At 38.5% G+C, this 23611-nt stretch overlaps 1 protein-coding gene across 3 annotated transcripts in view; it reads left to right on the top strand.

The window, feature by feature from the left end:
• The window catches only part of drosha (drosha ribonuclease III), a 533117-nt gene that overhangs the window by 507636 nt on the left and 1870 nt on the right, over positions 1-23611 (top strand). For 2 of the 3 annotated variants that reach the window (XM_032550765.1, XM_032550766.1), the window contains 4 exons: positions 2804-2886; positions 5468-5571; positions 8239-8331; positions 11003-11049. In XM_032550765.1, the coding sequence (XP_032406656.1) occupies positions 2804-2886; positions 5468-5571; positions 8239-8331; positions 11003-11049 (327 nt within the window). Of the gene's footprint in view, positions 1-2803; positions 2887-5467; positions 5572-8238; positions 8332-11002; positions 11050-23611 lie in introns of those variants that run through there. The other variant, XR_004337233.1, reaches the window with a different exon arrangement.

The following is a 23611-nucleotide window of genomic DNA, read 5'->3' as shown; positions in this document are numbered from 1 at the left end:
CTATTTTAATTAAACAAATATAATAATCCAATTTTATTGTTTTGTAGGAATCTGATCGTAGATCCAACCAGTTTGCTTGTTATTCTGGGCTTGATTGAAGAAATCTGAAACAAATTTCATCCATTATCTTAAGTAAATACATAATTTATTGCTGGTCTTCTTTTGAAAACACTTGCTGTTTTTTTTTTTCTCGAGTTTTATTACACTTCAAAAACACAAAATCTTACCAAATATTTTTGTCTAGTTTTATGTGCAAATATTGTATTAACACATGAAAAAAGGCAAAACTAACATGTAGGTAACTTCAGCAAGTAACAGGAGCTCGTTTAAAGTCAATAGTAGATTATTATTGGTGAATATTTGCTTCAACTGGCAGATTATTTTGCTTATAACATGGAAAAATGTTTTGTAATAACTGAAATAATCTGCTAGTGAAACTAGAACCTTTTATCACTGTTAGTAAATTAGTAACTTAAAATAAGCTCCTATTTCTTGCTAAAAGTTTACAGCAATTAAAAGTAGATTTGTTTGCGCCGATCTGTAGTTTAGCGTACAAGGCAATGAGTATATGTGGTTTCAGTTACCATGACAACAGAAAAAACCCAGAAAACCTGGAAATGTATCATTTTGTGTTGCATTTAACCTTTTAGTACATAAAATTTTATTTAAAAGTTGTAATTTTGTCCTAATTTATTTGCTCTTATGGTCAGCGGGGCCGCAAAAGATCAGTCTAAGGGCCACAAATGGCCCCCGATCCCCACTTTGAACACCATTGTATGCAAACATCAACACTAAATGGTTTGACCTTTAAGATCCAGCCAGTCTACATGTTTCTTAACCTGATATTTTTCCACATTTGAACAAATTGACTGAAATTGATAAATTTTCTCTAATTCTTCTCCAGTAAAAGATGAATTAATTTTAGAGCTTTTCAAGCATCTTTACTGATTGGGCCACATGGAGCTTTATTTACACCAATATCCCAATAAAGACAAAAAGATTTCTTCTCATCTCTGCCAAACCTACACTTGAGTTGAAGCCCAGAGTGAAGACTGTTCGTCTGTCCAGATTAAAAGATGAATAACACAAGTAAATATGTCTCTTATTGGGATCGAGCCGACGCGTCCGCGTTAGGCCAACAGAAAGAGAGCAAACTGGGACGGAGGCATATGGGAAGTTGGGAATAAACACTTCCAGAATGATGAACAACCAAACTGTGATTCATATCATTTGCCTTTCAAATCATCGCTCAGATTTTTAAAAATAAAAAAATATTATTTATTTTTTCTGTGGGCTTGAGCAGAGTTGATGACACGGGAGGAAGTGGAGAGGGCAGCGTTGGAAATGATTTTAGCTCTTCTCTATATGAAGAGTCGGGCCCCGAGGCGGCAGCAGGCCCCTTACTGGCCCCTCTGAAATATTACCTATTATTCGCTCTTCGTGTCCTGCTGTCTTAGCCGCTGAGATGAGTGAATGCGGCGGCGGCAAATGGGAAAACAAAAGGCGCCGCAGAGAGATGAAGATGACACCGCATGACCTCTGCTTACGTTTGAAATCTTTTTCAGCTGGGTTGGAAGCGCTGCAGTTTGACGTACAGTTTCATCTTAAAGAGAGCTGCCTGGGAGTTTAATACCCCCTGAACATTTTCACCTTTTATCATGTTACAGCCGCAAGATTCAGTGTGTTTTAATAGAATTTCATGGGATAGATCAACAGAGGGTAGTCAATAATTGTTGAAGTGAAACAGAGAACCGTCAGAGTTTACAGAAATTCAAGACAAATCACTGAAATCCACGAGTACTTGAGACCCTGTCTAAAACACTTATAGCTGCTTATTTTAACAATTCAAACCACAAATGCATATTAATATGCATTAAAACACAATAATTAGCACTAGACTACAAAAACAAAATTTGACCAAGTATTTCTGTCTATTTACTTAAGGAAATATTTTAGTACAATTAAATTAAAACAAAACTAACTTGCAAGTTAAACTTCCACAAGAAATGGGAGTTTATTTTAGGTCAATAATTCCTTAGTATTAATGGAAAAAGTGATAGTTCCACATGGAGATTATTTCCCTTTCAACCTTTTGTTGCTGAAAAGTTACTTGCAAGTTAGTTTTGTCTTAAAGTGCTCCAGAATATCTGCACTAAAAACTAGACAAAAATACGTAGTAAGATTTTGTTTTTGCAGTGTGATGTTAAATTAAACAAAAAAAAACATTTTCCAGAATAAAAAATCTTAAATGAATGTAAAGTACGTTGAAGGTAAACTGTTTTATCTTGTGTATCTAGTTTTTTTCTTTTCTGTCAGGCAAAAGTTTGAGCCTCCTGTGTGTCGAACCCTTTAAATGCAGATTTATTTGTTCGTATTCCCCTCTGGGTCACTTCCGATGCCAAACTTTTCAACATCCGAGGCTGGATACATTCTGTGCATAAAAACTTTGAACCTTTGCACTACTTTACATGTAAGCCTCTGCTTTATTTATAGTTTTCTTGGGTATTTAATTCGGAGTGGCATTGAAAACGTCCTAAAAAGTCTCAAAAATTGACTGCAGCTACTTTACTAAATTAGGTGGAAATGTGGAAAACATCCTGTGAACAACTGGTTCTCGTTTCAAAATGTTTACATTTAACTCCAGTCTGCTGCTGAACACCTTCTGGCTTTTTAGCTTTTATTTATGTCAAAGTAGAACTAGAAGACTGTTGTTAAGAACAAGTTCTTAACCGTTCACCGGCTACCTTGCTTTCTTTTTTCTTCTTCTATTGCTTTTTTATAAGTGCTCTCTTTGTTGTTGCAGCTTTCATCGCGGCTCTCTACATCGACAAAGACCTGGAGTACGTTCACACCTTCATGAACGTCTGCTTTTTTCCTCGGCTGAAGGTGAGCACCTATCGATGGCCATTCAGCGGCCGCGCCTGATCAATGCGCTGCCGAGCAGGGCACCTTAAGGAGAGAAAAGCGCCGAGGAGATGATGATGATGAGGAGGGAGCTAATGGCCGGGCCCTGATCGATGCAGGGGCCCTGAAGTGGTGCTTGGCTCTCGAATGCCTCTCATAATGGCGGCTCGCGCTGCTATTCCAGTCGACTTTTAATGGAAAGCGCAAACGTTGCAGAGATGCATGCGTCGGGGTGTTGTTGCTGCTCATCAGCGTTTGGCTATTGATCTAAGGACTGCGGCAGAGGAAGTCGAGTGTGTTTCAGAACTCCTGTGGCCAGATCGGCTTTTTATCCTCAAGTGCCCCGAGTCCAAATTTAGAGAGAAAACACCCCAGATTGCACACTTGCTTGCAGAACTATCAGATACACACACATGGCGAGTAACCCGCACAGCCTGGACCTCTCCTTGTGAGGCTGCTGCAGCGGTCTGATATGCCATGCTAATTGCTGTCTTGGTGTGCCTCTCCAGGGAGAATCCTCAGCTCTGGAGGAGCTGAGCTTTGCGTCATGGTCGCTGCAAGAGAGCACCTCATTTCCACATCCAAGAGGAAAAGTTGTGAAACAGCCAGCACGTCTCCTTACACAGCCTTGTGGAAAGACGGCGTCGCACACTGTGCTGCTTCATCCAATTTAGATGGAAATAGAGAGCCAACCTTGCTGTATTTTTTTCCTCCTTTGTGCTGCTCCGTGTGATGATGCATATCGAGGGGCTTGCACAAGTGCATTTTGCAACAGGAGTGGCTTGTTCTGCAGCAGAGGTGGGCTTTGTGCTAATTTCCAAACATCAAAATTCCTCTGCTTCACGCTGAAGGAGTGTGGAAACCTCCCACCACCCAGAAGCACTGCAAAATCACAAAAGCATTTTTAGTCTAGTTTCCACTGCAAATGTCATGTACTCTTGAAAAAGGACAAAACTTACAAGTTACTTTACTGCAAGCTTGCTTTGAGTCAATAAATCCTCAATATTGATAAAGTACTAGTTCCACTGGCAGATTATTTCATGTATAAAATGAGAAAAATGTCTTAACATTATCTGCTAGTGGAACTAGTACTTTATCATCAATATTGAGGAATTATTGACTCAAAACAAGCTTGCTGAAAAGTTACTTGTAAGTTATTTTTGTCTAATTTCAAGTGTTCTGAGATATTAGCAAGATATTTGTTTTAAGCCAATAACTCCTTAATATTTATTTAACATTATCCATTTCTAAAGTGGAAATCTACCAGTGGAACTATAATTTTTTTTATCAATAAAAAATAATTAAAGGGGTCTCATTGTGCAGAATTCACACTTTCCTCATTTTTGTATCTCCATTTGGGTCTCAACTGCTTCTAAAAGCTTTTTTTGGCAAGAAGTTCACGTTTTTTTGGTGTCTGGGAAATGAGCTGTTTCAAAAACTTTCCGAATGTAACGTGACAAATCAGCAGAGTTCTGCCCGCTCCCTAGCAACCCTAGCAAAGTCCAGCCTAGTAAAGTCCATCAACCTCAGCTGAGCTCCAGCACGTCTGGTCAGCTGGTTTGACCTCAGTATGCGCAGTACAATGGCTGCTGGAAAAGACAAGTGTTTTATTGTTGGCTCACCATCCTGAAATCACTTGCTGCATTCTTGTTTTTTGTCCAGGAGGCTCCACTTCTGCTTTTCAAAGATGTACAGTTGTATAATTGTGCATCTGTTTGCAGCCATTTTCACGAGCGAGTGTAATCTTTAAGTTGGGGGGTTGTGCCCAGCAGCATCATTTCCACATGTCAGAGTAAACGTTGAGTTTTTGGGCGTGGCCAGCAGCAGCTCATTTGGATTGAAAAATTCTCGTTCTAACTAAAACTTGATTATCTAAGAATGATTTTGTGCCAAAAAATTTTTTGCATCGCAGACCTATCCTAACCTGTTCACGCAAGCGTACCAGGTCACCTTTAAGGAGTTATTGTCTTACTTCAACTGTACTGAGATATTTTCAGGAAAAACTAGACCAAAAATACTTGGTAAGTTTTTGCGGCGAGAGATGGGGGGAAAGTTGGATGGAGGGAAAAAAAAAGAGAAGCAAAACCAGCAGAGATGTAGAGCGCAGCGAGAGCAAGGGAGCACAACCAGCAGAAGCACTCTTTGTAGAAAATTAATAGGAGCAGACAGTTCTGCATTCAAAGTCTGCCTTTTTATGACAAGGCTGCTTCCCTGTTAATGGAAGGGCTTTTAGAAGTCCCACTTGGATAGGAAAAATGTATCAGGGCTGCACACCTGGGAGACTCCCAGACACTTTTTATTTCTGGCCGGGGATTGGCTTTTGTCTTAAGTAGCTTGTGATTTGTACCCACTGTGAAGACACAGATGGAGAGCCAGTCTGAGAGCGAGCAAATAAGTGAGTCCAAAAGGGGGAGCTTTATAAAAAGCACTGGGATGGTGGGAATGAAATAAAAGCAAGAGCCAAAGGAGAGGGGTCCTAACTTTCAGCACACTGATTCTCTCAAAGAAATGGCTTTTAAAGGAAAAACGGATCGAAATGAAATGAGTGGTTTGTGTGTTGCAGGAGTTTATTTTGAACCAGGACTGGAACGACCCCAAATCTCAGCTGCAGCAGTGCTGTTTGACCCTGAGAACGGAGGGCAAGGAGCCCGACATCCCGCTGTACAAGTAAGAGCTCAGAGAAGTCAGGGCAGCGCCGCGTGCGTACGAGCTGTTCGAGGCAAGCTGTGAAGCTATTCCTAGCCACTTACCGTCAAACTGTTCACAACAACAATGTCTGAACGTGTTACAATTCACTATGGAATAAACACATTAAAAAAAATGCTAGCTGCTAGCAACTCAGAATTTAATTAATTTTATTTTTATGTAGCTGATTTATTGTCATTTTTAATAAAATGACTTTAAATTAAATTGTTTTTAAGAAATTAATAAATTTAAGCCCTGTTTCTCTTTTCCTAAGCCAGTTTCAGCTAAGGTTTTTGGAGACGTTGTGTCCAAATTAGCTGTCAAATCTTTCATATGTTGAATTTTGAACTATTTTTTAATAAGCTATTATCAGAGCTCAAATTAAAACACTTAATATGTTTTTTAAACAGTTTTTAGTGGCATTTCTGAATAAATGCAAATCTAAGCATTAGCATTTCTTAAAGTAATCCTGTCCTTAAAAGGTTTTTTACAATAATATTATTAGTGATGTGACTCATATCAGTCGATGCTAACTAGCTGCTAATGTGACCTTGCTAGTTTTTTTTTGTTGTTTTTTTCTTTACGTCTTTTACAGGTAAGTGCAAATTTATATTATAACTCTAGGCTTAGTGCGAGAGCATCGTAAAATATATAATTTTCGGTTGTGACACAGGTCTTAATTTTGAGCTGGTGAAACCTGCAGAAACTCTGTTTAGTGAGATATAAACTGTTACAAAGTGTTTTCCAATTACGCATCATATCAGCTGTCCAAAAGTAAGAAATAAGTCCAAAAACCCATCATTATGATGTCTGTCATTATAAATGCTTAAATTTATGGGTTTCCCTCTAAAATCAGAGCTTTGCTGTTTAACCTGTTATTTTGCTCACTGTAAATGTTTAGAAAAGGAAAATCTGTTTTCCTGCAGGACTCCTTTCTTTGCTGTTGGTCCCAGAACGTTTCTGACCTCCGGTTTGAAGGTCGCTTTCGTGATAAATAAACATGGCCGCCGAAACCTCTCATTCAACAAGAAGTCGAGCTTTATAAAAGACTTGGGACGGCCGCCGTGATGCTGCGTTTGTTGCCATAGAGACGTAGAAACGGCCTTTATTGGAGTGAAAAGAGGAGGTCAGCATGGAGACAGAAGTTCGTGTTGATGTTCAATCGGCTCCTTCTGTCCCGCTCCGTGTTTATCTCCGTCTTTTCAGCTTTATTTTTCCTCCTGATTCTGTTGGTTCTGACACCGCGCGTTTCTCCAGCCGCAGTCAGCGATCCGCCGCCCGCGGGAACGCCAAGCAGAAACAAACGGAGCGCCGCGGCGGGATGAGTTTCAACGGTTCACCCGGAGCGAACGCCGCTCCCGAGAAACCAGGGGCCGGTCGGGTAATCCTGACTTCCTGCTGAGGCAGCCTGACCTCTGCAGGTCGATATGAAGACGTTCCTTCACTTCCTGGAAAAATATGGAAGTCAAATCAAAAGATTTATGAGGCTTTTTATTTTTCTTTCTTCCTTATTTGCCTTATTTTACTTCATTTATTCCATTTTTCCTAATCTTTATTCCTTCCTTCTTCCACTTAATTCTGTCTTTACTTCAATTTTCTTATTTTACTTCACTCCTTCCATCCTTGTCTTACTTCTTTCCTTTTTTACTTCTATCCTATCCGACCTTCTTCTGTCTTTTTATCATTTTCTTTTTTTCCTTCTTCCTTTCTTTTTTTTCCATTTTTCCTTCTTCCCTCCATCCTCCCTTCCTACCTTGTTTCTTCCTTTTGCTCTCATTTTCTTATTTTCTTCCTGTCCTCCTTTCCTTTCTTCTTTCCTCCCTTCCTTGTTTTTCCTTTCTTCTGTTTTCTCTCATTTTCTTATTTACCTTTCTTCGTTCCTTTCGTCCTTCCTTCCTTCTGTCCTATCCTATCTTCATCTGTCTTATCCTCATTTTCTAATTTTCCTTCCTCTGTTCTTTTGATTCCTCCATCTTTATTTCTTCTTCCCTTCCTATCCTTCCTTCCCTCTTTCCTTCTTGCCTTGTTGTACTTACTTTCTTTCATCTTTCTCTGATTTTCTTTACTTCCTCTTTCCTTTTGTTTTTCTTCCATCATCCTTCCTTCCTTTCCTGTGGTTTATTTAATCTTTTAATCTCTGTAATTTCCTCACTCAGTTTTATAAAAAAATCTCCTGGAAAACTCAGTTCTGCTGATGCTCTCTGACCTCCAGCTGACTCTCTTCTAAGAGGTCAAAGGTCAGGAGTTAGGACCAGAGGAGAGGCTGATCCGCTCCATCGCAGCAGGCCGTCAGTACTTCCTGTTGAACAGAAAGTTCTGGTCCGAACCCGCCTCGCTCTCTCCATTATTGATTCCGCCGTCATAATCGACACACGGCATTAAAAATGAATCGAGCCGCTGAAATAAGTAAACGCTGTGAAAAATTAAGTGGAGTCGCAGCGTGTTTGTGCTGCCGTCCCTGCAGGAATGAAACGGAGTCGCCGTTTCTTTTCTGTTAAACGAGAATCACCATTAATGAGTCACTTCTTTTCTCAGTTTCCCGTCAGCAGCTCAAACCACTTGCTTGTTGGGAAAAGCGAATCTCTCTTTGCTTCAGATGATTTTCCTGGACTCATGGTTGTTTTTGTTTTTTATTCCTGTTTTTCGCAGGACGCTGCAGACGGTCGGGCCGTCGCACGCCCGGACGTACACTGTCGCCGTCTACTTCAAAGGAGAACGCATCGGCTGTGGCAAAGGCCCAAGGTGAGAAAAATCCCTTTCCCCATTCTCAGTTAATAATCCCAGTTTCATCCTGTAAACATTTATTCCTTCTTTTCATGCTCTCTTCCTCCTTTGTATCCTTTTGTCTTTCCTTCTCTCCTTCATTTCTCCGTCCCTCCATGTTCTCTACATCACTTCCTCCCTTGCAATGAGTCCTTTCTTCTTTCCTCTTTTTTCCTGCTGTCACTCCAAACTTGTCTTTCCATTTTTTATGTCTCCCTCTTTCCATATTCTCTTCTTCTCTTTTTTCTTGTATCCTTTCCTTGTTTCCTTCCTTCCCATTCTTACTACCCTCCTTTTTTGTCCTGCTTCCTTTTCCTTTATTCTTTTATTCTACCTTCCTTTTTTACATTCATTCTTCCATCTGTTTGTTTCCTGCCCATATTTTTTCATCCCTCCCTTTTTTCATAATCTCTCCTTCCCTTGTATCCTTTACTTTTTCCTTCTCTCCTTTCTTGTACCTTCCTTTCTTCTTTGTATTTTTTTGTCTTCTTCCTTGTGTTTTTCTTTCCTTTCTTGCTTCTCGTTTTAAGGTTTCACATTTAATCCTTTCACAAGTTTTGAATGTTTATATTTTAAAACAGTCACGAACGTCTGGAAACTCTGGAAAATGAAAATCCGATATTTTTATGTGAAACATGTCGAAACCCTGATCCTTCCATTCTTCCTGTAGACCATAAATATCGTCTTAAACTCGCGGTAAATTTTGGTTTTGATGGTTTGAACTAACAGGTGACAAAAATGTTCAGAAAACTGTGATAAGAATAAAAATATCCAACAACAACCGGCTGCTTTCCTTCTCAGTGCACTACTAATGGGATGAGAATAATGGCTTCGCTGTATTGATGCCGTTTATTATAGCAATTAAGCTCAGCTCTATTGGGAGAGACATTATGCACAATGAAAATGAATCAATTCATTATTGATTTGACATAAATTTTGTTATGAAAATATCACTTTGCTGTTTGGAAGTGAATGCGCCGAGGTGACGCTGCACCTGGGATTCCTGCGGCCGCAGCAGGAGGCGAAGGAAAGCGTTTGTGTTTTTCACCGTCCGTCCACACTGCAATAAATTTTAGTGTTACCAAGAATTTTTGCTCTAGTTTCAAGTGAAAACATATTGGTACACTTGAAATAAAACAAAACTAATTTATAAGTAACAAATGTGGAGCTTGTTTAAATCAATATTTTTTAATATTGATTTTAAAAACATACTTGTTTCACTGGTAGATTACTTCACTGATAGCATGGGGAAAATGTCTTACTATGATAATCTGCAGGATTATAATAAAGGTGAGCTATTCTTCTGTGAACAGGTCAGAATTGGTCTGTGGTCTATACAAAACATGTTCAATATGTTTTTTGCACAAAATCATTCTTGGGTAATAAGATTTCAGTCTGCTCAGTTCATAATGAGCTGTTTTAGGGCGTCTTGGCACTTTAAATCCAAATGATCTCCTGCTGGCCACGCCCAAAAACTCAACATTTACGCTCGCACGTGAAAGTGGCTGCACACAGATACGCAATTATACAATCGTACCTTTTTGAAAAGCATTAGTAGAGCCTCCTCCTCAAAAAACTAGAATGCAGCAAGTGGTTTCTGGATGGTAAGTCAGCAACAAAACACTTGTCTTTTCCAGCAGCCATTGTGCAGCGCATATGTAAAACCAGCTGACCAAATGTGTTGGAACTCAGCTTGGGTTGCTAGGTAACGGCAAACTCGGCTGTGGTTGCTAGGTAACGGTGCATTGCCTGCTGATTTGTGACTCTACTCTCCAGAGTTTTTGAAATGGCTCATTTTCCAGACACCAAAATTACTTGATAATATTAACTTATTGTCAAAAATTGACTTTGTTTTTTAAGTGCCTTGGCTGTTTTTAGAAGCTGTGAATGGAATTGTTAAAACGTGCAAAACGTGAATTTTGCATAATTGGTCCCCTTTAAAAAAAGTTGACTTAAAACAAGTTTCTAGATATTGATGAAAATTTACTTGCAAGGTAGTTTTGTCTTAAGTGTATTAAGATATTTGTTGTAGAAATTAGACCAAAAATACTTGGTAATATTTTGTGTTTTTGCAGTGTGCAACCTGTTTTTTTTTTTTGTTGTTGTTGTTGTGCGTCGCTACTTCCTGTATTCATGCAGAGCAGAGAAAGTGAATCTCCACACGGCGGCCTTTTCAGGGTTGGAGGCGATAAAGCCGCAGCTGAGCCTGCGAGAAATGAAACCTAAATCCATCAAACATCTCATCCTCTCACACACACACACACACACCTCATCCATCCATCCACACTTGAAAGCAGTCTCTGTTGCTCTAAGCTGGCGATAAGTTTGTCCCTTTTGCAGAATCTCAGAGCGCTCACTGTTTTCGTATTTACATGATTTAAGCTTCCAGCCACCTCTGATGCTGAGGCTACGATCAACATAATACACGCAGGACGACGCCGAGTTGCAAACGGCGCCCGGTGTTTCCGAAGTGAGTGTACCTGCGATTGTCAGGCAGAAGGGCGCGCTAAGAATAAAAATAATGCCCTCCTGATAATCCTCTCAGCACCGGGCCTGTTTTTCTTCTCTTTGACAGAATTTCAGAAAGTCCCATTTTGAATATGCTAAAATCCTTCCCTGCCTCTTGTGTCTCTGTCTCCCTCTAATCCAGCATCCAACAGGCTGAAATGGGAGCTGCGATGGATGCGCTTGAAAAATGTGAGTCGTTCAGCAACACAAACACACTTTCCTTTAGATATTTTCTCAATAAGTCTGTCTTGGTTCTCGTGGATCTCATTGCTACATGCTAAAGCTCTTCATCCTTACACATTGATTGATAGACTGGGAATTTTCAAAGTCAAATGATTTTTATTTATCCCAAACAGAAATAATTAAATGTTGCTATAACACATCCCAATATCATCCAAGTATTTAAAAAGAATTGCTTTGGATGGCAGGAAGGATCTCCAGTAGCAGTCAGTTTCACAACGAATCTGAGGAGGCTTCTGACTTCTTTTAATTTGTATTTATAAAAAGAAAAGAACTATTAAAATTTGGATTGATTGTTTTAATGTTTAGTCCACTTTAGTTGAACTCCAGTCTGTTTACCTATAAAGTCCGATTTGTTTGGGAAAGTGTGAATGCAAATCGAACTCTAATAAAGCAAATTCTGTTCCACCTACAAACTTCGGTCTCAGTTTGGTTGAAGTGAACTCTGGTGCGGTTTGAATGTATATGTGAACGCCAAGCAGACTAGGTACTGCTCCAAAAGCAGGAAGCGAACAGCGCAGGGGATTCTGGATAAATACAACTGAATCAAACATGATAGCCTAGCGCTAGTGGGAGAATCTTTCACCAAAACGAAAGAGAAACCCTGCAACCGCTAGGATTGTATAGAGCTCTACTCTATTTTTATTTACATTTTGTAAAGAAGGAAGTTTCGCTCAGTGTCTTTCAGAGGTTTTGTCGTTTCATTTAGTGGTTCTTGGTGCAGCGCCCCCACAGGCGAGGAGGGGAAGAGGATTTTCAAAGGGTTTGGTTTCTTTGACTCAGTGCAGTGTGAAAGAGAACCACAGCAGCTGAAAATGTAACAACTGTTGCAGTTTTGGTCCCCAATCGAACCAGTTCTACCGGACTGTGAGGTGTGACAACAGCCTTAATGTTTATCTGTGTCTCACTTGATTCACTCTGTGTCGACGATGCTGCACTGTCCCTGTTGAGTGTTAGCCTGTTGGCCCAGAGCTCGGGCAAGAGGCCGAGCTAGAAACGGAGAACCGGGAAGCTAACCACCATTGAGCACATCAATCATCCGGCAGGATGTTTCTGTCAGTGATGCACAGTTTGTGTTGTGGGTTTTTCTTTCCTGTGTGATCATGCTTCTTCACACCCTGATGGACTCTCATGTACTCATCGCCGCTCTTCAGATTTGAAGGAGTGCGTCTGATGCGTCCCTGATGAGCCGCTGCCCTCTCTGGCTGTTTTTCATCTTGTTATTGTCTTTTCATCAACCGGCACTTAAGGAGAATAGATGGCGGGTTTGAGGCGTTTACGACATCTCGTTCTCTGCCAAGTAAAACTACAATTACGCGGCGCTCACAAACACATCCACCAGCAATTTCCATCGTGTACCGCCGCCGCCTCATACTCTCCTTGCATATGGATGCAGATGCATGTGTGCAGAATCCAGATTGTGTTTGGGAGGGACATCTTGGACTGGAATCAGTTGCTTTCTGCGACTACTTCATTAATCAAACGTACAATTTGTTCTTCTCTCGACTAATTAGCTGGAGGTGAACACAAATGGCTTGTCGGAGCTGGCCTGTGGAAGTCGCCGAGGGCGCAGAGGTCCGACTTTGATTTCTCTCTGCTCTTAAATGAGGCCTCCAGCCACTTGTGATTGATGCAGTTTGTATTCTCAGGCTTTAGCTTTTTATGAAACATTAGCGTTAGCGTGTCAGGAGCTAAAGCTCCACTCTCCATGCCCTCCGTCTTCCTCCCTCTCCCCAGTGTACTCGTCTGTCACCAAGATTGATAGATGCTCATTGCTAGTAAATGAACACTTCCCCCCCTCATAAATTGCTGTTTCATGTGACTAGATTAGCGATGCCTTTTTAAAAGGTCAGTTAATTTAAAATCATCTCTTGGAGCCCTCCCTTGTTTGGTGCAGAGTGCCTCCAGTTGAAGGGCTTTGTTTGACTTTGTATTCTCACCTAATTTAAGTCTGCTAATTTACAAGTCACCTGTCAGCAGGATGTGCTCTTTTTCACATGATGTTCCCGGTGTGAGCTTTGGGATTTCTAACCTGCTTTAAATTTTGAGCCTCTGTAATTGAGTGCAGACTGTTGGCAGAAGAGATAAAAGTAGGTTTTCATGCATGTGAAGTGGTTGTAATATAAAAATGAGGCTGTTTTGAAAAGGTGAGTTGAAATGTAACAAACAAAACATTAGCCTTGAAGGATGTGTTTGTTTGCTTTTGTATTTTAAGAAGTCCAGGTTTAGCCAAATAAGAATTAATTACAGTTTGCAGCCTAGACTAAAAAATGGTTGCACTCTTATAAAATAAAACTATATGTGTGAAAAAGTGATGACTTGAGCAGTGAAACATAAAAAACTAACAGGATAAAAATACAAATTATTATAGGTAATTCAAAACATGTTTTCATAAATTAACACCGTTACCGACCAATTAATATCGTCACCTTCCTAAAATAGTAAAAATAAATTTAACAAAAATGTTTATGTATGTATGTGTGATATGTTGAGTGTTTCTAGTGACTCACAACACCATAAAATAATACATTAAATTTCAAAATAAAACGTCAAACACAAATCTGACCAGACTAGAAGTGGGTAGTAACTAGTTATATTTACTTGAGTAACTTTCTGGGAAAAATTTCTTTTTACTTCGCCCTTGCCTTTCCCTCTCAGCTCCTAAAGACTAGCGGCAGCAGCAATTAGCAAACACCTGGTGCAACAACTTCTCAGTCCAGCTCTGATAAAAACAGTTGAAACGGCATCATGAAAAAGAGTAGGAGCTTCTTAAAGAGACAGAGACCCAATTTCAAAGCAAATCAAACTTCTTGTTTTTTGATATACAGACTGAAGGTAACAGTTACCTGATGGTGCTATGTGCCTTTAAAATACGTGATGCTCTCTCTTTAAAGTAAAAATATGTTGAAGTAGTGCTACTCGCCTCTGAACTCGATCAATTAATATATCAAGAATTTATTGAAGTCTGTAGTTTTAATTTATGACATACTTGCTTTGTTGAGTTAGCATGCTATTTTTTGCATAGTAATTCTGTAATCAATACCAATTTGAAACAGTCATACTAAGCTGTAAGTTAGCATGCTAGTTAATAGCTTTTTTTGCAAACTTTTTGTGCTGCTTACCCAGTTTTAAACTAGCAAGCACGTTAACTCAGCTGTTAATCATCATGCTATTTTGTAGCATGCTATCTACATCATGAACTAGCTAAGTTAGCTGATAACTTGTATTTATTTAGGAACTATATAAATAGATCATCTTAAATTTTTAAGTATGCTATGTTAATTTTGTTTAAGTTTAGTAGAAGTTTTACCAAATACTTTTTAAGTTTTATTTGAGTAATTTATTTTTCTTGAGTAACAATATGTTGAAGTGGTGTTACTCTTACTTGAGGACATTTTTTGGGGTCCACCTCTGATAAAGACAACCATTCAGGCTAATATTAATGAATATAATCCAACAAAATAATGTGGAATTTGGTTTTATCTATTTTATTAAGAGGCCACATTCTTTGACACAGGATAATCGTAAATTAATGGCTGTTTTTTTATTATTATTATTCATAAATCCTGTCTAGATTCACCATTTTTGAGAAGGAAATGTTCTTCTTTGATTCCATAGGCAAACATGATTCTGTTTATACAAGCCTGCAAGGCCACAATCAGGATTTAAACATGCTTTTGAAGGATTTGTGCGTCTCCTGACCATGAGTTTGTATAATGAGACTTGAGCTCATGTGCTGCAGAACGGCCTAACACATCAACTCCTATTGGAGCCGCATTGTCTCTAGTGTGATTGTCAAGGGCCTCGCTTCATTTGTTCGCATAGCAAGACTAATCAAGGACATTAGCCTCGGTGTCATGTAATTCATCATTGATTGTCTTATTGGCCCTCTGTGCAGTTCTGGCTACACCATTACTCCCGCTGTATAACAGCCCTACCTTGTGTAAGTCTCTGATCGAAAACGCCGCCCTGCATCGTGTCGGGATTCATTTCCATGTTTTATTTAAAGCCTCCCCGAGTATCAGGAGCACTTTGAGAAGAATTGAACTTCTTCTTTTCTGTGTTTCCGCTGCTGATCTTTTCCTGGCTGACAGGATCCCAGGGAGAGGAAGGTGAGGAGACACGACTGCATTCCCTCCGACAGCTCAGAGCTCATTAAAGACACCGAAGCCGGCCGATACTCGGTGCCGACTCTGGCCGATGCGCCGGCGGTTTGGGCTGGTTCCCGCCTTTGATGGCTCGCGTTTTGACAGTCTCCTGCCTGTATCTGTCAGGGCAGGATTAAACGTTAACCAAGGCCCACACTGTCGGGAAACATGAGTGCAAACAAATTGAGCTGAGAGCAGCCAGGTGGGCTGGGGAAGTCATCGGTTCAGAGTTTCTGACGCAGATTTTCAAATATAAATGGAAACGGTTTAACCATTTATCATTCAATTCTCACGGATAGAACTGCTTCTTATCTGGCTCTGAGACTCATCTTCCCTTTGCTTGTTCCTTGAAACTTGCTTGTTTTGATAAACAATATAGTTTGTAATAAACGGAAAAAGAGCCTCTATTTGGCTTCTTTACTATTCCTTACTCCAAAATGTTTTCTTTAGATATTTATTAAAATTATCATTACGTTGTGACTAATAATCTGAAAAACATTTAGCTCCCAGTACTTCAGAAATACACCACTCAGTCAAAAACAACCAATCAGAGCCAAGAGGAGGACCTTATTGCTGTCAATCACTCTTGTGCTCACTCCCTCCACCCTTTGCTCTCCGCTATGTACTGCAACATAGCCTGCCACAAGTGCTAAGGCTAGCTAAGGATAAACGGTTTTCCTCTAAATGTAATTTGTTTTTCCACCATTAGAACATTTAGCAGCGCATTCACATGTATGATTGACAGCACTAAAATCCTCCTCCTGGCTCTAATTGGTTGTTTTGGTTTGGTAGCTCAATTTTTTTATGTTGTTTTTCACAGATTATCTGTCTCATATTAAACCATCACAACTTGATGATAGTTTTATAAAATCTGGGCTTCTCCATGTTCGGTTCTGGTTCTGGACCAGAAGACCTGAGTGGTCTTTAAGGTTAATACAACAGTACAAATGTATTTTAAAGTCTTTTATCTGAGCTACATGGTCATATAAAGTTGCTAGCATGTTAAGCTATTGTAAAACTGAAGAACGGGCTAGCTGTGTAGCATAGTTAGCATGCTAATTCATAGTAGCTTGCTTGTTGCAACACAAAATGAGTGGAAGATCGGAATATAACTCCTAAAAAGTATTATAACGTCAACTGTTATCCTCCCTTGTTGGTTATCCAAATTCTTTGCCGCCTCAGATCATTGTCTAAAAACACGCCGCCTCTCCTTTTTCCCTTTTGCTTCCTTGCAGCTGCTTGTTTTTTAAACAATACAATATCTGTTGACTAGGAGAAAGAGTCTCTATCCAGCTTGTTGCTGTAGGGGAACTACATTCTTTACTCGGTTCCCTCTAAACCTCTTAATCTCTGGATAAAAGCGTCAGGCGGATAAAGAGGAGAGTAAAGAAGAGTATGCAGCGTCTGTGTTCGCTGGCTTCAGGGTTTTATTTGCCCTTTGGCATGGCAGGAAAATCCCTTCATCAGCAGCATTATGCAGCCGCACTGCAGGCCTGTTGACGGATGTGCTGCGCTCGAGGTGATAGACTCAGAGTTGTGGAGTCGTCTCTCGGCCTCCGTTCACGCTGAATGCTAAAACAAAACCATATGCTGTCGAGCTCCTTTAAGAGTCTAAACTTCAACATGTTTTTACTCAAGTAAAGGCAAAAAGTAGCCATCTAGTTTGTTGTTGTTGTTTTGGTTAAAACATGTTTGTTCTTCATTCATTGGGCAGAGAATACAGAAAGTTTACTCAAGTAAGAGTAGAGAAATTTCAAAATAAATTTACTCAAGTACTGAGTAACTGATCAAATTAACATTTAATGTTTAAAAATTACATCAGATGGACCAAACTATAAAGTTAAGTGGAAATGTTATTTTAAGGTCCAAAATGACAGTAGTTCATATAAATGACAAGAGAACATTTTTCCAAATCAGTTTCCTTCAATAAAAAACAGAAACTGCAGGTGTGTGTCTGTGTCCGGTTAAAACATGTTTGTTTTTCATTCAGTGGGCAGAAAATCCAGAAATGTTACTCAAGTAAGAGCTTAGATACTCATGTAACGATAAAAACCAGTACAGCAGGGTAAAAATACTCCTAAAAGTAAATTTTTTTCACATCCTGCTGTTTGACGGAACATTTTTATTCACGTCCAAATCTGCAGTTGGGTTGTGCGAGTTAATGTGTTAACTGTTCAGCATGCAAAGTAAACGCTCCTCAAAGGTGCTTTTTCCTCGGCGCCGGACAGCTGGGAACTCTCAATATGCTCCAACAGGTTCTGAAACCAAAGGCCTTGTGTTTTCTGCCGCTACCTTATTCTTTTGTCGATTGCTCCTGTGCTGCATGTTAAACAATGCAAATGGGCCAAAGCTTCTTTTTTCCCCCTCTTGAGTGGGTTATTCTCAAGTCATCTCCCTGGAAAAAATGCTGGTGATTTCCATATTTTAACTGCAGTGTGTGGCTTTCCTCGCTGACGGAGATTGTGTGTGTTTCAGTGTGAGTTCATGTATGTTTTTATTATTCCCTGGCTCTCCGTTTTTAATGGGATACCGCTGTTATCACACACTTTCTTTCTCTGTTTCTATAATGACAAATTAGAGTGTTGCACCAGAAAGAACACTCATCTTCTTTCCCTCCACAAGTCAAATGCATAATATATGTAAATTGGGCTTTTTGACTGTGTTGCATATATACCATAGGAGGCCCTTGAATTATGAATACATGAACAGGTTGCAGACAAGTGAAGCTCTGTACGGCTGCTTGTTGGAAATCAGTTAAAGATGTTTTCCTCCAGCCAGTTCAGACTGCAGAAAATGGTAAAAACTATTTCATAACTTCAGTCAAGTTTATTTGTGTGGCACATTTTAGCAGCAGAGCAGTTCAAAAATAAAAATACAATAGTGACTAATTATTAAACATTGGATTTTGTCAAAGTACCTAAACAGGAGGGTTTTTAGTCTAAATTTAAAGGACTTGTAGTTTTCTGGAAGTTTGTTCCAGACTTATGGTGCATAGAAGCTGAATGCTGCTTCTCCATGTTTGGTTCTGGTTGGAACCAGAAGACCTGAGAGGTCTGGAAGTTTTAAACAATATGTTGTGATGCTAAGCCGTTTAGTGATTTATGAACTAACAGCAGCCAGTGGAAGGGCTTTACACTGCAAAAACATAAAATCTTACAAAGTAGTTTTTGCTAGTTTCTAGTACAAATATCTTAGCATACTTGAAATAAGAAAAAACTCACTTAAAGATAATCTTTCAGCAAGAAATATGATTAATTGTTGTCAAAAAGTCCTAGTTCCACTGGCAGATTTCCACTTATAATATGGGAAAACAGTCATAAATTTATCCAATTGAACTATCACTTTTTCATCAATATGAAATAATGATTGACTAAAACAAGCTCCTATTTCTTGCTGAAAAGTTTGTTGCAAGTTAGTTTTGTGATTTCAAGTGTACTAATACAATTTGCACTAGAAACTAGACCAAAAATACTTGGTCAGATAGCGTTTTTGCAATGTCTACTTTCTTGATGTATTATATTTTCCTAATTTTAGCCAGCGTTTCGCATCTTATTGACCTTTTAAGCAGATCTGCTGCTGTAATCAGTGCGACTAGAGATAAAGACAGAAAGTTTTAGTCCTTTTAATCTGGAAATCTTCTTCAGGTGATAAAAGGCCGACTTTGTAACTGTCTTTATGTGGCTCTGAAAGTTCAGGTCTGAGTTCATCACTACACCCAGATTTCAAGCTACTTCTTTGACGTGTTGGACAAAATAATTGATGCCTCTAATATAATCCATCTGTCTAAAGATCAGTTTTATTTCATCCATCCTTTTACTAATTAATATATTACATAAATTTCATCTATAAAAACAATTCTCACCTCTTTTTGTTTGTTCATCACATAAAATCACATAAAAAAATTCTTGTAACTTTTTTCACTTGTAATTGTTTTGACAAAAATCCTATTTATAACCAAATAGGATTTTTGAAGGATCCCTGTCGATTTATGATGACAATCGTTTGTAAAAGATTTAAATCTCTGATTTCAAACATCCTTAGTTTTTAAGTTTCTTGGGTTTTGTTGCAGATCGGTCTTTTGCTCCTTTTCCATTTCTTCTCTTTCTCACAGCCAAACTCCGGCTTTGTTAAAAGGCTTTGACGCTCTAATTTACACTTAGTTTGCATGGTCACGAGTTGTGACTGGAAAAACTGCACAGTCAAATGTGATCCTCAGCGAGTCGACACAAACCAGTGGGCAGCCGTCATGCATGACGCCTCGAATCGAGCCGATCTGTGGCGGCGCACAGTAATGTAAACACTCAGTGGAAAACCACCTGAAGTCTATCAACTCCTTCCGTCGCCGGGTTTAAACCGTTTTTAACGACAGGAACGATTCGTAACAATTTCTTAAAGAACTGATGCTAAATTGTGGGCTAAGTTTGATTTCTCTGTCTTAAAAAATATATAAATATAAAGAGAGATTTTGTTTTTAAACTAACGTAATCATGGATTTAAATCTTGTTTTCCACTGTTATCCAAAAATCAGGGTTACATTTATGTTTTTGTACAACAATTTTTTAAATATACAGTTGTACAAAAACAAGTACAATTGTTTTGTACTTGATTTTGTTTGCTCCAAACAATTCATTTTGTTTATGCCAGTGGTTCCCAAAGTGTGGGGCGCGCCCCCTCTGGGGGGGGCGCCGTGCGATTTCAGGGGGGGCGCAGGACGCGGTGTGGAAAAAAATAATTTTAAAACAGTTACACAAAAGTGTTTCACTGTAAAGATGGTTTGTAGTTTGTTTTGTTGCAACCTGAAGTGTGAAATAAACTTCAGTGGAGTTTGAAAACAAAATATGTGTTTAGGTTTATGTCTGGTTGAACGATATGTGTGTCCAGTTGATTTTTTTTTCTTTTTCTTTCTTCGGGGGGATTTTATTGTAATCTATAGGGGAGCCCGGACAATCTTTGGGAACTACTGGTTTAAAGTAAACAAAATAAATGATTTATAGACTTAATTACCACCACACATGCTAACTGCAGAGTTTTCTTTATTCTTAATGTACAACATCCACATTTATCTCTTTTCCCTGTTAGATAAAGGTATACAATTATTTATAAACTGCATAATAATACCACAGCTAGCAAACCTTTTAGTTCAAAGAGACACTTTTTCTTCCACTACTACAAAATGAAATGTCTTGGACCTAAAAAAAAACTTTTTTATTTAATATGTGTAAAATCTAATGTTTTATTTTTAAGGATAAATAAGATTTTAGAACAGTCGTCAAAAAAATTCATAAGTTGGAAAGGGAAACCAATTCAAAATATGAAGCAAAGCTAAAAAAACCCATGAAATTACTTTGAAAAGTCTTTTACCTTTAGTCCTTTTTTGTTGTAAATATTTCAGTACATTAAAGTGTGCAAAAGAGCTAGCTTATCTTATTACCATTTTATGTAAAAATATTTATATTTTGCTTTTATAAAAGCCGCAGGTTGCAGCCTCCTGAGCTAAACTAAAAGGCTTAAGAACCAGTTCTTAATGAATTTGGACCTTTTTTTGTTTGAAATCTGAAAGATTTCAGTCAAATCTGAACTGGAAATATGTGAATTCGCCCAATTATGCAAAATTGGGCATCACCCCGACCACTAGATGGCAGCAAAGTGTTTCTAATATAATTTATGGTTTGTGTAAAATATGCATCGACAGACATTTGTAGGGATTTGTTGTAAATTCATAACAAAAGTTCACAGAATGATTCTGATTGAGTTTAAATATCTCAGCCGACTTGTCTCACATATCGTGCCTCATTTCTAGAGCAGTTTTATGAACCCTGAAGCTAGAATTTACTTCTAGAAGTTGGTAGATTTGGTACTTTCACTTTACCAGTTTTTAGAGGGAATATTTCAACTAACTTTGAAGTTTCACATTGAAAACAAATAATACTGAAACAATGAAACATGTTGCCTATTTTACTCCCAATCTTATTGTCCTTAAACAAAGAGGCAACTACAAAACGGTTGTCGACTTTATACAATCAGGCTTTAGTATTTTTTTTAAGATTAACTTTTAAATTATTGGAAATTTAGCTACATATTGTGAAGTTTGATTCCATTTTCCATCCAAAAAGTCATAAAAATAAACCGAAATAACACTCTAGACGGTTCCCCACACCTTGAACTTTGGTGTGAATGTGCAGAAATGAGAGGAATAATGCTAACTGTCTGGTAGCATATGCTGGAGTGTTACCTCATTCAGCATTAATGGCGCCTTCGCAGATGTGCAAATGGCCCATTTGGTTTAATTCCTGTTAAATATCCGGATGTTCACATCGACCCACATGGTCCCTCTCATCCTCAGCCTGGAGGATGAAACATCCAGACCTTTAAGAGCATTTCACCTTTTTATTTATGCAACCACTTTTTGTTTTTCTACTTAACCTCGGCCCACAACCAAACGTATAGAACTGGAGGTTGGCTCCAGCTTCATCTGTGAAACAGATTATCTCATATTTGAGACATGAATATTTTGTTAGTTTATGATTCGCTCAATGATTTTTGAGATTAGCTAGTTTTGTAGCCCAACTACCATGCCTGACATTTTGGTATGAGGTGTTTGGGTTTGTCCTAAAAAGCATCTTTCTTCCTCTGTCATGTATCTGAACATTTATTCCAAAAGTTTAATTCTGGAGGTTAATTCTGATGTCACCAAAGTCATTGTTGTGGCCATTTATGTTGAATTTTTGTAAATCGTCTATCAATTTAGCTTTTATTTGGACAGTTATAATGTACTTAAGTTAGTTTAGGACCACATGTGGGTAGAGTAACAAAAAGTGCACTCGATTAACGGTAGCACTACTTCTGAAGTAAAAGTATAAAGTAGCCATAAATGAATTTTTTCAAGTACGAGTAAAAACGTAATGAGTAACTGATCAAATTATTAATAACTTAATATTTTAAAATTACGTCATCAGGCAGACAAAAATATAAAGTTAAGTGGAAATTTAACTTCCACTTAACTTTAAGCATTTTAAGGACCAAAATAACAAAATCAGGCAAAAGAAAAATGTTTCCAAATCAGTTTCTTTCTATAAAAAACTTATGAAAGTTTGAAAACTGCAGGTCTGTCTGCAGTTTTTGAACTTGTTACATCAGATTAAGTTAACTTTGGTTTTCATTTAAGTTGTAAGAGAATTTTAGTTATTGCTCATATTTTTGCAAAAAGTAAAGTATATATATTTTGTCAAACAATGAAGTCTGAACTGTGTTCACGAACCAAACTACCTCTTGCCACTCTCGGCCTTTTTTGGAAATTTTTGATTTTGGAACTGAAATCCGGCTACAATCATGCTGATATATTTTTGTCTGAAAGAAAAGCCTTTCTGCTTTGATACTTCTTAAAAAATCCAAACTTGTTGACTCTTTTTCCAAAAACTTAAAGGGTTTTGAGTGCAAAATTTATACTAATTACTTTAAAATAAGGAGGGATCCAAGTAGTGAGCCCTGTGGAACGCCAAAGTTTATTCTCTCAAGCTGTAACTCTTTTTACACTTTGTAAAAAGAGTTACAAGGTGTTAACTTTGTAAAGGTTAACACCTTTGTAACAGTTACTTTTATTAGTAATCTTTTATGGAATATTTCTTATTTACATTTATTTTTTTATCTAAGTAAGTTGGAGTTAGATTTAAAAAAATTTTTTAACCCGATTAAGAGCAGATTAGGTTCTTATAAGTAAAACCTCACAATTAGATGGGTGTACTTTCTTTTCACCATCACTGTGTGTATTTAAATTATATATATTCCCAGGTGTGGATTTATGGGTTTTTTTGCTGTAAACTTTTCTCTCTCTCTCTCTTTTCCCACCCGAACTTAAAATGAGTTATTTATCAGCTTCACCTCTCAGATGATTATCTGAAGTAATGTGAATTCGGCTCACGTTTCGACTCCATGATGAGATGGAACAGGCTGCTTTCAGATGTTACTGAAGCTCCAGCGTTATTAGGACCTTCTGAAAAGCCACTGAACTCTCTAAAAAATGCAAAAAGCAGCTCAGACCAGGCCTGAATCTCCCGTTCATTAAAATGTGACATTTTAAAGCTGATTTCACAGGACAGCGTGGAAGTCTCTTCACCTGCCTGACCGTGACTTCTGTCTTTTTTTTTTTTTCCTGTCCTGATCTGTATTTTTTCTCCTCTTCTTCATCTGATAATTATCATCGCTGCAGTTAGCCCTTTAGCACATCCTCTCGAGAACGCCACCCCCGCGTTTTCTCTGCGCCTAATGAGAACATGTGACAAATCTGCTTGGGGAAACTTTGGTCGAAGTTTTCAGAGTCTGCGATGCGGTTCGGAGCGCGGTACCTTGTCCTTACCCGAAGAGTT

The sequence above is a fragment of the Xiphophorus hellerii genome, chromosome 21 (genome assembly GCF_003331165.1).
Source record: "Xiphophorus hellerii strain 12219 chromosome 21, Xiphophorus_hellerii-4.1, whole genome shotgun sequence".
NCBI lineage: Eukaryota > Metazoa > Chordata > Actinopteri > Cyprinodontiformes > Poeciliidae > Xiphophorus > Xiphophorus hellerii.
This window is presented reverse-complemented; position numbering and strand designations above follow the sequence as displayed.